Source organism: Wickerhamomyces anomalus (assembly GCF_001661255.1).
Source record: "Wickerhamomyces anomalus NRRL Y-366-8 unplaced genomic scaffold WICANscaffold_3, whole genome shotgun sequence".
Taxonomy (NCBI): domain Eukaryota; kingdom Fungi; phylum Ascomycota; class Saccharomycetes; order Phaffomycetales; family Wickerhamomycetaceae; genus Hansenula; species Hansenula anomala.
In genome coordinates, this window is record NW_017567112.1 from 1,438,006 (window position 1) to 1,450,359 (window position 12,354).

General features: G+C 34.5%; 5 protein-coding genes and 1 non-coding gene across 6 annotated transcripts; 2 read left to right on the top strand and 4 right to left on the bottom strand.

The window, feature by feature from the left end:
- Positions 1–975: 975 nt before the first annotated feature.
- On the top strand, positions 976–1,937 carry UBC11 (putative E2 ubiquitin-protein ligase UBC11). Its single transcript, XM_019186357.1, has one exon. It carries the CDS (start codon positions 1,045–1,047, stop codon positions 1,618–1,620), a length of 576 nt encoding a protein of 191 aa, XP_019039386.1. The 5' UTR covers positions 976–1,044; the 3' UTR covers positions 1,621–1,937.
- A 176-nt stretch (positions 1,938–2,113) lies between these two features.
- Positions 2,114–3,290, bottom strand: WICANDRAFT_68709 (uncharacterized protein; the record flags this gene model as incomplete). The annotated part of the gene is made up of 1 exon (XM_019184133.1): positions 2,114–3,290. The coding sequence occupies exon 1, from the start codon at positions 3,155–3,157 to the stop codon at positions 2,114–2,116; it is 1,044 nt and encodes a 347-aa protein (XP_019039387.1). The 5' UTR covers positions 3,158–3,290.
- Positions 3,291–5,484: 2,194 nt separating this feature from the next.
- RAD28 (Rad28p) lies at positions 5,485–6,645 on the bottom strand (the record flags this gene model as incomplete). The annotated part of the gene is made up of 1 exon (XM_019180903.1): positions 5,485–6,645. A coding segment is annotated over one exon (1,161 nt), but the record flags the coding sequence as incomplete, so codon positions are not given.
- Positions 6,646–6,863: 218 nt separating this feature from the next.
- GIP1 (protein phosphatase regulator GIP1) lies at positions 6,864–9,164 on the bottom strand (the record flags this gene model as incomplete). The annotated part of the gene is made up of 3 exons (XM_019184134.1): positions 6,864–7,843; positions 7,895–7,978; positions 8,039–9,164. The coding sequence occupies 3 exons, from the start codon at positions 9,162–9,164 to the stop codon at positions 7,005–7,007; spliced, it is 2,049 nt and encodes a 682-aa protein (XP_019039389.1). The 3' UTR covers positions 6,864–7,004.
- Positions 9,165–9,893: 729 nt separating this feature from the next.
- On the bottom strand, positions 9,894–11,274 carry SES1 (serine--tRNA ligase SES1; the record flags this gene model as incomplete). Its single annotated transcript, XM_019180296.1, has 1 exon — positions 9,894–11,274. Exon 1 carries the CDS (start codon positions 11,268–11,270, stop codon positions 9,894–9,896), a length of 1,377 nt encoding a protein of 458 aa, XP_019039390.1. The 5' UTR covers positions 11,271–11,274.
- A 561-nt stretch (positions 11,275–11,835) lies between these two features.
- WICANDRAFT_t60 lies at positions 11,836–11,908 on the top strand. Its single transcript has one exon. It is a non-coding gene; the product is annotated as a tRNA-Val (tRNA).
- The last annotated feature ends 446 nt before the right edge of the window (positions 11,909–12,354 follow it).

The following is a 12,354-nucleotide window of genomic DNA, read 5'->3' on the forward strand; positions in this document are numbered from 1 at the left end:
GGAGAAATTCTTTGTAAAGATCCTAGCGAGTGTGGTTAAAAGTACCTGTTGATCCAGCAAAGTTGAAATGAGTTCGGTCCTTTTGCTTGACTTGATTTGTAGCTAATGTTCTTCTTTTATGGGGCGCTTATACCGCCGCAGGCACACTTTTTGACTAGTTGGATGATCTCTAGAGCAAAAGCGTGGATATCTTTTGCCAAAGCAGTTGATGCTTCTCTGAGGTGTGTCAGCTTTCTCTTTCGATGAGTTCCAAAGAGTTTACCACGGTTGTTGGTTGATGGATGTTCCTCTTTTGGTGGTGATATCTAAAAATAAGCAAGATTAGCCTGAGAATTATAGAAAACAAACAAAAATTCAACAGGGCGCTTCAATCTGGAAAGAACTATGTGACGTGGCAATAGACTGTGGATGTAGTCCTTGTAAATGAGATGTTCTCTAGCGAGTGTGGGTGTTCTTTCTGCTGTTCAACTGTTGGCGTTAAAAGTCAAACGGAGGGAAACAAAACAATCTTTATCTGATTCTCACTTCTCAGAGCATTTGACGTTTTTTGAAATTTGGTGTGTGTTTTTCCAATTTTTTTGCGCTGGTTGACTTCCTGAAAAACCAAAATGATTACGTCAGTGGTGACACGGGACGGTGTGGCAGATTGGGTATAAAGTGTCGAGGAAAACATTAACATGGCTGGTGGGAATCAGAAGAGTACCCTACAACTACATTCCAGTACTATGGCATTTAACTCCTATTTCTACAGCAACCCATTCTCCAAGTTACACGTACACGTCCTACAGGATACAACAACCCCTGATTTTGGTGCAAATATCAACCATTATTTTTCAAAAGTGAACAAATTTGCACAACCACAAAAGACACATTCTTTTAAAAAGTTGCTCATAGACACGATCTTCCAATTCACTATGTTTCCAGAAAGAGGTGTAAGAACAGTTTTCATATTGTTATTCAATTGAGGTGCCCCCCTTGTTGACTCCAAGTCAATAAAAACATTCCATTTGCTACAAAAGACACAAAAAAAATAATCCTTTAATAATGAAATCATTTACATCCTCCAATGCTAATATCATCAAATCAAATACTCCTAAATTTTCAAGAGCTATCAACTCAAACACCTGTTCCAAATTTGGCAGCCTCACTTCAAGATTACAAAATGAATTACATCATTTAATGATGAACCCAATTGATGGTGTAACAGCTTTCCCAGAATCCGAATCAGATTTCACAAGATGGTGTGGTACAATCATTGGTGCAAAAGATACACCTTATGAAGGTTTGGTTTTCAAAATTATCTTAAAGTTCCCCACGAATTATCCTTATCAAGCTCCAATAGTTAAATTCACCACACCTATTTTCCATCCAAATGTTGGTTCAAAAGGTGACATATGTCTTGATATATTGAAAGATTCTTGGTCACCAATCTTAAATGTTCAAACATTGTTGGTCTCTTTACAGTCATTACTTGGTGAACCTAACACAAAGTCCCCATTGAATGGAACTGCTGCTAGGTTATGGGATAAAGATATCAAGTCTTTCAAGAAAGCTGTTTTGTTGGTTAAAGAAACGGGACAAGATGGGATCAGCTCTTTTTGTTATGGATCAGCTCTTTGAAATATTGAAAGTGTGAACTAAAGTTGGAAGCCCCGTAATGTATGAAGGATCATTAATGTAAAAAGGTTGATATAATTATCTACAACTTGTAGTTCAAACATAAATTTAATCCCATAATATTAACACGTCCCAAAATATCGCACATATAAAATAAACATAAAAAACTATAATATAATAAAAAACCCTTAAAAAAAACCCAAATGTATAGTATAAAAAAAACCTTTAATGATGAAAAATGCATAATGTAACTATTATTATTAATGATTAATGAATGTGATTCCCCCAATCTGTGAATACCCATTAATATGATAAATTCCATTTATCTAACCTAATCTTTATTCCTTTCCTTATAGTACTATTATTAACATGATATGCTATCCTTTTTCCTTACTATTTACATGATAATGATGATGCCAATTCTTATCTATCTTTTCTAATCTTTCCTTTGAACCCCATCCTTATAACCTTTCTCTTGAATGCATTTTCTTATATTTCACATAAATCTGTCAAATTTATCATCATTTAACCAACCAATTTTTTCAAATGCTGCAAATAATCTACTTGCTTTATTAACATCAATTCTGCATGATTTTTGGGCATCTGTTCTTCTGAATGGTAAGCCTTTCTTTAATCTTGAAACTTTTTCAGCAAATAATCTTCTCTTTGAATCCAAATATAAATTACATGGTAATCTTAAAACTGAAGCTAATGTGACTTCTGCTGGATGTAATTTACCAACTAATGGATCATCAGCCAAGCTCATTGGTTGACCTTTCCATTCAACTTTCAAACATCTAGAGTTATTTGGCAATAATGAAACATCTGGTGAATAATCTGGAATTGATTCCCAATCAATAACCATTGGTTGAACACTTGGTGATGAAACTGGTTTTCTTCTCTTCACTGGAGGTGGTGTGGAAACTCTTGAAACATCTGAATATTCTAAAGCTTGAGAAGATTCTCTAACCAAACGACGTGTTCTAACTTTTTCATATGAACTGTTATCTGAATCACTATTGTAAGATGAACCACCACCGTTAACATGATCATGAACATTTCTAATGATTCTTCTTGGTGCATATTTTCTTGTGGCAATTTTTGAGATATGATGACCATTCTTAATTGCTGCACGATTAGTATATTGTCTAATGAAATTGATTTGTGCTCTCTTGAAATTTTTAGAACCCAAGTTACTCCATGCATTAACATTCAATTGATAATTTTCAAATTTATCTAATGGGAATTCTCTCAATTCAGTTTTATTGTTGGATAACACAACAAATGTGTCAATTTTATCATCACCTTGGTTAAATAACTTGTTTTGTTGTTTCAATTGAATATCTCTCAAGACATTATTATGGCTTGCAGATGATTCTGCACTATGATAAGGAGATAATGGAGGTGAAGGAATTGATTGATCTTCATGAAATTGTTTAGGACCAATGAAGTGGGATTTAGATGATTTTCTTTCAATTATTGGAGCTTCATTGGAATTGATTTCTGGAGTCATTGCTCCAAATGAAAACTCAGAAGACATTATTAATCTAAAATTGGTACAAGATCTGGTTTGAAGCTTTTCGCGGACTTTATAACTGTTGAGACTTTGTAGTAATTCTTTGTAAAACTTGTTGATTTGAAGCGTATAAAAACACTCTTGATTGGAATTTTTCTTTTAAAGTATATGGTAAATGTTAAAGAATTGTAAAAAAAGACAAATATTTTGAGATTCTGTTTACATATATAAAAATTTTTTTTGTGACTTTCTTTTCTTTTTTTTTTTATCCTAATCAACGCGATTCCAAGCTGGAAAAAGAAAAAAATATGTATTGTTATGCATTCTTTGCCTCAAAACTTGTGGAAAAAACGACAATTGCGCAAAAAGTGGATTTTCGAGATACCTCGTTAAGACACAATGTTTCTTAGTAAACACTCAATTCGAATCAATTCTTTTGGATGTGTATCGTTTCTAGGAATTGTCGATATGTCCCATCAATTGAATTTTCAATGTGTTTCTGTTTAAAACTTCTTTTCGCGGAGTGTTGGCTTGATAAGGACCGTTGCTGTAACAACTTGATACATTTCAAAAAAACTGACTCGCGTCGTGCGCCGTATCAGAAGCGAAAAAGCGCAAATCCGACTGTTGCGAAAACGAAAAAAAAAAATTTAAAGTGCTAGATTTTTTTAAATAGCATATCCTCTTTCCTGTTTTAAGTCATTACCGTACACATAAATTTCATTTCATCACACCCATCATTTCAAAATGGTGACGGCTTTTCACCATCATGGTGTGGTTGTGAAGTTGATGGATTAATTGAGTGATTGATATTGCCCCCACAAGTCATTGATTCATCACGATAAGTATGTGTCATGATATGGCTGGGATTGTGTCAGCTCACCGGATGGTTACGATTCAAGATTGTCAACTTATGATGATGCCGGTGATATAATAATTGAGCACGCGTAAATACTGTACAGATAGTCTCATCACTCATGTTGATAATTATCCAGTTCATCCATTCCATTCTTTCTAGAAAGCTAGATTAGAGTGGACTTTGCAAGCAAATAGAGAAAGTTGTGTCAATAGCATCTCTGCAATCGTTTGCTTTTTACATAGCGACATCAATTGAGCAACAGGCAAAATAGCTGATCACTCCATCACGTTTCTTAATCTATCCGCAAGCTTTATATTGTAGTCATCACTACTTCATAACTCTTTGATCAGTAATATTTGTAGTATGATCTTTGTGCCACTTTTTTTGCCACTTCTTCCCGATTTAGTATGTTTCAAGTTTTTGCGCAAAAGAGAAAAAAAATTCTTGCAAAAGAAAATTTTATGAAAAAGAAAACGAAACATGAAACTTGACCACAACTTATAAATCTTGGAAAAGCCAATATTTCTTCGGCAATTTTTGTACAGATAATATCTAATTTGAATATTTGTGACTTCTATTTTAGCGGAGTGAACGAGTTTGAAATTTGATACTGTAGCGGATTGACAAACTTGAGCTGTTAAAACCTTCTCCAAATTAAATTCCCACTGTAGTGTATTTTCAATTGCTTTCTGCTTTAAGATCAACTTCTTTGTGTGTAGCAAATTATATTAGCTAGTTTATTCGTATATGTTGTGCGTAATTGTCATGTTGGTGATTGGCTCTGTTTTTTATCTTTATGACAAACCCGAAAAACGAAAAACAAAATGGCGAAACAGCATTTTTTTGCACAAACCGGAAACGTCACAAAAAGAGATGCGGAAAAGTTAAAGTGACACTTAGCAATTCTGGGTGAATAGAATAAAGCAAGTATGATGGCAATTTCTATACTAACAGTTTGCTCTGTATCATAGAAGAGTTTGCAGCTCATCGTTATAATCCATTTTCGTTGTGTCTTTTTGCGCTTGAATTTTCTTCCCCAGATTCAATTTTTTTTTGCGCTGCACTGAAATTAAAATCGGCAGGAAAAAACGGTTTTTTAAACTGGAGCGCAGATCCGGAAAATTCAGAAGACCCTAACACGAAACAAAGGAAACGACCGTTGAAGCTTGATGAAGCATTGAAACCTGGGGAAGGTCATGGATAGATCAGCAGATTTATGAACATGAATGTTACCGGGGCTTTGAAGTACCATGCTCTTTAAAACCAAGATCGAAGCTCTACTGAAAGTGCAATAGTATTTGTTATGCTTATCTTTGAGAGGTTACAAAAGTCAAGATCATGATTCATAATGGCTACAGAGTATCAAAACTCTATCAATAACGTTCATGTTAAACCATAAGTTTTTGGTCAATTTCTAACAAATTGAGTTCCTCAAGCGTTTCTTTCTGGCCTTATCCTCTTTCAATCATACGAATCAAAAGAAATCATCTTCATCTTCCTCGAAACTTCTTTCATCTTTAGGACCCCAAACATTTATTTTCCCATCAACAGTTCCTGAATAATAAGTTGCACTGTTATTACCAGCATAAGCAATACAACAACTTCGACTATTCTCTTGTAGGTTTTTCCTTAGTCTGGCGACTAACTTTCCATCAACAATTCTGAAAACTAAGATTTCACCATTATCTGAAGGATACCATAAATATTGTAACTCGGTTTCTTCCATTGGACTTAAAAGAATAGATTTATAGCTTGAGTACCTATTTCTCACAAATGGACCAAAATTCAAGAGAGTATTAACACCGCCAGTCGCCTCGAGGTTCCAAACTCTAATCTTTTCATCGTTTCCTGTGGTAATCAATGTCTTGCCACTCTCAAGCCAACATAGCCCATTAGCACCTCTAGCATGAGCTTTTACAGACGATTTCAAAACACCAACTTTCCTGCTATCATTACTACTCAATGGCGCTTTTTCGTCCGTTCTATAAAGGTCCAATTGCACCAAACATGAGTCAGTTCTCCTAATATCCCATATTCTAACTTCACCTTCTGAGCTTCCTGTGGCCAGCACATTAGCATTATTTGGGCTCCATTTCGTACTAACAATACACCCGTTATGACCTGTTAAACTATGAATAGCTGATGTAGTTTTCAAATCCAAAAGTCTCACATGCGAACTATCAGCACCAGTGGCAATTAATGAATGAGCACCAGTACTTGAAACATCAAAACAATTAACTTTAGAATCAAGATTGAAGTTAAAGGCTTCCTCCATAGTATTTGTATCCCAAACTTTTAGATTCATATCATAAGAACTTGATAAAAACATTCCAGTGTCAAAAGGCCACCATTTAACATCAGTCACACCAAATTCATGGCCTCCATTACTCTTGTTCAAATCACCAACCAATTCAGCTTTTTGAGAACCAACTTTCCATATCTTTATTGTGCTATCAGCTCCACCTGATAAAAGAAACTTGTGATCAATCTTGTCGAAATCCAATGCATTGATCGATCCTATTGTTTTCTTCTTTTGAGTAAACTTTGGATAGTCTTGAGACTCTAGATTATAGTATAACGATTCGGTGGCAAGCAGTTCAAAGCTCCTTGTGGATATCTTACCCAGCTGCCTATCCAAAAGATGAGATTGCATTGATCATTGGCGATGAATCCTTCGGTAGTTAAAGTTGCCTTTTGCCTTTGAAGTTTTGTTACAAGGAGAAGCTCGATGGTTTTTTCAGAATCGTCAAGCTTCTGAAATTTTCGCGGAACATCAAAAATCAAATACACGTTTGGGCAATCGACATTTTTGCAAAACAAGAAAGAGAGTTAAAAAAGTTCAGATTATTAAATGTTTTATTAGTCTTGAAATGTCACGTCGCTATTTAAAGTGGGAAAATCTTTGAGGATCAATTGGTTGTTGTTTTCATGGAAACAGAGCTGGATAACAAATGTGTCGCCTTTGGCTGGTTGTGATGAGGTTGATTATAACTCTGCTGTTGTTTTCCTAAATCAGTCACTAAACATGGTGTCATTGGTTGTTGGAGAAGACTCTTCACTTGAATAATAAGTCATTAGTTGCCTTTCCCTGACTCTTTCCAAATACACTTCACTCTCCAGTCGTTGCTGCTCGTGATTTTCAAAGAAATCCATAAAATCATCAACTGCAACTTCATCACAATACCTAGCTCTGATAGATTCCAAATCAGCGTTTTTGTTGTGTTTTGATTTCAAAATCGGTCTAACAGGGATCAAGATATCATCATCATTTGGACATTCAACAATCTCATCGATACTTGGACACGCATTAATTGTGGTGAATTTAGAAAATTTGGCAAGCTTCAACGTTCTGGTTCTAAATTTCCCCAATGAGTTTGGTGATAAAGTTGGACTTAAGGAAAGGGAACCTCTATTTTTATAAAGATTTTCTCTTTTTATACCTTCAAATGAATCTAATTTTGACTGATTGTATGACTGCAATTGGTTTTTAACCCTGCTATATCTAGAACGTCTGGAACCATCATACAATAAAAGGTGTGCAAATTTATCAAATTTAATTGTTGCAATTCTTGATTCAAAGGTATTTGGAGATTCTGGTGAGGTTGGAGAAGATGAAGGATTTTCATGAGATATTTCATATGACTGTGGGTCTCTTATATCGAAATTATCACTATCTTCCTCTTGAGCTGATTGAGAATAAAAGTCATCTGGATGATAAATTGGATCTATAGGTTGTCCACCGGTTAGATTTTCAGCAATGTCAGAAATAATGCTATGGTTTTGCTTCAATGCTGGTACAACAACTGAAATTGGTGAATATGTTGAGTTACTACTCATTGACAGAGTTTCATCTTGAAGGTTTGTTAGATACAAAAATACTTGAAATAAATAATTGAACTTACAATTTGGTGATGGTTCTCCTTTGAAGACAGATATAACTCTTTGCAACATGGATCTTGATCTTTGAAGTGATAGGGAACTGTTTGCTATGTTTCATTTTTGTCAGTATGATGTTGGTTTTGAAAGTATTGAGTGGTTTCACTTACGTTCAATTGGAGTCAATACATGCTCGTTGACGGATAAGCTATCCACCTGCCTAAACTGTGTTGAATCTAACTCGAATTGGTCACCACTTTCAATTGTATCATTGACCAAGTGTCTAATGATTTCTGGGGTTGGGGTTGATGTCGGGGTCTCTTGATCTATGGAACTGATAACCACTTGACTGTCTGTTGGGCTTTCTATTTCACTTTCAGTTGAGTTCAGAGGTGGTGGAGATGATGCTTTTTTAGGTTCACTTTTAGATGACTTTTCATCTTCAACAATGTTTTCAAGCTCGCTAGAAGGGAATTGGGCTGCTTCAAAATCCTGGATCTCTAATTTGGGAGAATCAGAATCTGTACCAATTGCTTTTGTATCGTTTTGTTTGGTCTCTTCACCATCGTCACCTAAAAATTCCGATATTTTACAACTTGTGGTGACTTCTTTGCTAATAGTATTAACGGAGCCAGCTGAAAATGGTGGTAAAGCAAAGAGTTGGTCTCTTAAATCTTGAAGATTTTCATAAGATAATTCATTCAAAGGGGGGAAAGCAGTAATGTCAACGTTATTAATGGATAAATTTGCCTTTTGAATTTTAAATGTGTCAAAAAAATCACTGAAATTTTGAGTTCTAAATTTATTATAACAGGTATAAGCATCTTCAGGTAAATCTTCAACTGGGGAAGTCAAAATATTTCTATCGATGAAGCTGTGATCTCTTTCAGGTCTCAATTTATGAAATGGACTTCTGTAATATTGAATCTTGTTGAGCCAAGCTTGGATTCCATGGTTGAATCTTTTAGTTTTAGAAACTGGAGTGGCTTGTTGAAAGCTGCACAGATCAGATGTCAATGTTGAATGAATTGTTGCATCAAAAGCATCATTAGAATATTCAGCAAGTTCAACCGAAGGAAATTGAATATCACCACTCCCTAACCTAGATTCATCTTTTGAAGTTGGTGGCTGATTTGATCTTCTTAAATTTTTACCAAAGAGAGCTGAGGAAACATAGTGTCTCTTGTTTGGTTGGAAACTATCGGTTGACGCTCTAAACCTCCTTTTCATTAGAACTTTTGCTGAAATAGGTGATGTTGAAGAAGCTTCGGTTTTTTCAATGCATTCTGTGGCCATGACTGTGAGAGATATTGAGCTTTCTAAATGTTTTGACGCTAGTTGAAATTGTGAAGACCTAATAAATAGCCAAAATAAAACAGAATTGGAAATGAATAGCGTATATCTATGAATCAAAAGCACTTTAAGCTTTCAACATGAAATCTGGTATCGTTAAGCTAGTGAGTCTCGCTTCACTTTTGTCTTTTTTTGTAGAAAGCAAATTCATGGAAATGACACAAAAACCTGGAAATCACGAAAGGCCGTTAAACCCCGAGGATACAATAAAGGTTCACAAATTTTGAAATCTTGATTATGAAAAGAGGCTTGGGATTTTGAGCCTGGTTATATCCCACTTGTAAAATGTTTATCGCTCCATAAAATTTGCTCGACTTGGTCAAGTCTTTATTCGTAATTGATTTTTGGTGTAGAGCATCTTCATAACGCGCTAAAACCCAACATGTTAATTATCCAGTTCCATAATCAATATGAATTTTCAAGATTCAATTGGATATTTTGTGTAGATTCATAACTTGAATATGATAGTTTGACTAGTGCTTCCAAGTTTTGGACGTTCATACATTTTGAGGACGGTCTCTATCTACATCATTTAAATTGGCAACAAAGTACACAATCAATATCACTTTAATGACTTGTCGCTTTTTACAAAGAATTATTAATGAGTTTCAAAAACCTTCAACTCTAATCATATATTCAGCTCATAATTAATATATATAACATTCAAACAGCTTATTTTTTCTTTTGAGAAGTTGAGTTCTTTGGTAATTCTTTCAAGAATGGGATAAATTCAGGTTCACCTGGAATGTATTTTCTTAAAACTTCTGGGATAACTAAACCATCTTCAGTTTGGTAATTTTCCAAAATACAACATAAAGCACGTTCAGTGGCACATAAAGTTGAATTCAAACAATGAACGTATTTCTTTTCTCTGTCATTCATTTTCTTAATACCTGATCTGATTTCCAAATTTCTTGATTGGTAATCGGTACAGTTTGAACAAGAAACAAGTTCTTTATATTCTTGTTGAAATGGGAACCAAGCTTCTAAATCGTATTTCTTTGCAGCAGCATTGTTTAATTCACCAGAAACAATACCAACAACTCTGTATGGTAAACCTAATGATTTGTAAAATTCTTCAGATAAACCAATCATACGATCAAATTCAGTCCATGATTTTTCAGGTTCAGTTAAGACAAATTGTTCAATTTTTTCAAAAGCATGAACACGGAAGATACCCCAAGCATCTTTACCATGTGAACCAGCTTCTCTTCTGAAACATGAAGAATAACCAGCATAACGAACTGGTAATTGTTCAGCAGGACTTTCAAACCATTCACCAGCGTGATAAGCAGAAATTGGTTGTTCTGAAGTGGCAATCAAATATTTTTCATCTTCACCATCAATGACTTTATATAATTCTTCATCGAATTGTGATAATTGAGCGGTCTTAGCCATAACATCTTTGTTCATCATAACTGGAGCTTGTAATGGAGTGTATTCATTTTTAGCCAAGAATGATAAACCATAGTTAATCAAAGCTTGATTTAAGAAAACACCATAGTTTCTTAAGAAATAACCACGATGACCGACAATACGAACACCACGTTCTGGATCGTAACCATCTAAACGTAATAAAACTTCATGATGGGACAATTTAGCTTCTTTACCAGTAGCAGTTGCAACCTTACCAATTTCAGCTGAGCCTTCTGGTTTCCAAGTTCTGACTAATTCATTGTTATCTTCATCATTTGAAATAACAACTGATTCATGAACAATGTTACCAATTTGGTTAACCTTGAATTTCAATTGTTTATCAGCATCTTGTTCTTTTTGAGTCAACTGTTTCTTTTGTTCAACAATTTCATCTTTCTTTTTAACTAATTCTGAAGCATCTTCCTTAGCTTTGAATTTCAAACCAATTTCCTTTTGAATTTTGTTTTGTTCTTTGTTTAAAGCATCTAAATCAAATCTAATTTTTGTCCATTCTTTATAGTCTGCAATAATTTCATCAACAAGTTCAACTGAAGCATAACGAGCTTTTTGTGATTTTCTGATGGCTTCTGGGTTACCACCTTTTTCTTCAATAAATTGGGTGATATCTAACATTTTTACTGGATGTAGTCTTTGGGAAAACCTTTTTTCAAAGATATAATTATTTTTTACCCTTTGATATCCAAAGCTTTGACTTGAATTTTCATGACACGAGAAAAAAAAAATTGAAGGAGCACAAATGCCGCGACGAGGCTTGACACTTGTGCAGAAACATAAAAAGCATATTTATTTCACATTTTTGAAAGATAACACAGATCAAAAAAGTCATAATCGTGTTTAAAACTCCGTTTAATGCTATAAGAGACTTTATTTCAATGAAATTTCTCAAGTTTTGAATTTTTGTTAAAATTTAAGAATTTTATTGACCTGATACTTTTTATTTCAAGTTTAAATTGGCGTTGAAAAATACAAGTTCAGGGAAAAAACTTCAAAACAGCTGCAAACCAAAAATAAAAGAGCTTAGCAGTATGAGAGACTGTTTAGAAACCTTTTAGCATAATTCAAGTTCAAATTGATTGATTATTGATTGAAATATTGGCAGGAATAACCAAACTGGTGTTCGGATGTTTGGGCTAGTTTCTCGATCAGGCTGTTCAACGCCCTAAATTTGGGTAATTGCGGACTGATGGTCCAGAGGTTAGGACGTCGCCTTTACACGGCGAAGGTCCCGGGTTCAATCCCCGGTCAGTTCATGTTTTTTTTTGACAATATAAAAAGTTGAGAAGAGCTGCTGGAAAAGATGGTATTACATATGCATATTTGTTTCTATCAAGAGATGCTTTAGACCCTTTTTTGCTTCAGATTCTCAACTTCATTGGGAAGAAAAGAAAATTACCAAAAACAATGACTGAAGTAATGATCAAACTCTTACCTAAAAAGAATAATTTGACAAATTTAAAGAATTGGAGGCCAATTTCGTTAATGAATACATCAACAAAGATCATTGCTGCTTGCATCAATAATAGGATTGTTGAAGTTATACCACATATAGTTGGGGATACACAATTTGGTTTTGTGAAACAGAGAAATATAGACCAAGGCATCAACTTGGTTCAAAAGGTCAGATATGAGTTGAATCAAAAACATAATGTTCGAGAAGGAGATGATCAACATATTGCTGCTTTAAGTATTGATTTCG

What these genes read in the sequence shown, in the direction of transcription:
- UBC11 (XM_019186357.1), top strand. Translation starts at nt 1,045, where the DNA reads ATGAAATCATTTACATCCTCCAATGCTAATATCATCAAATCAAATACT.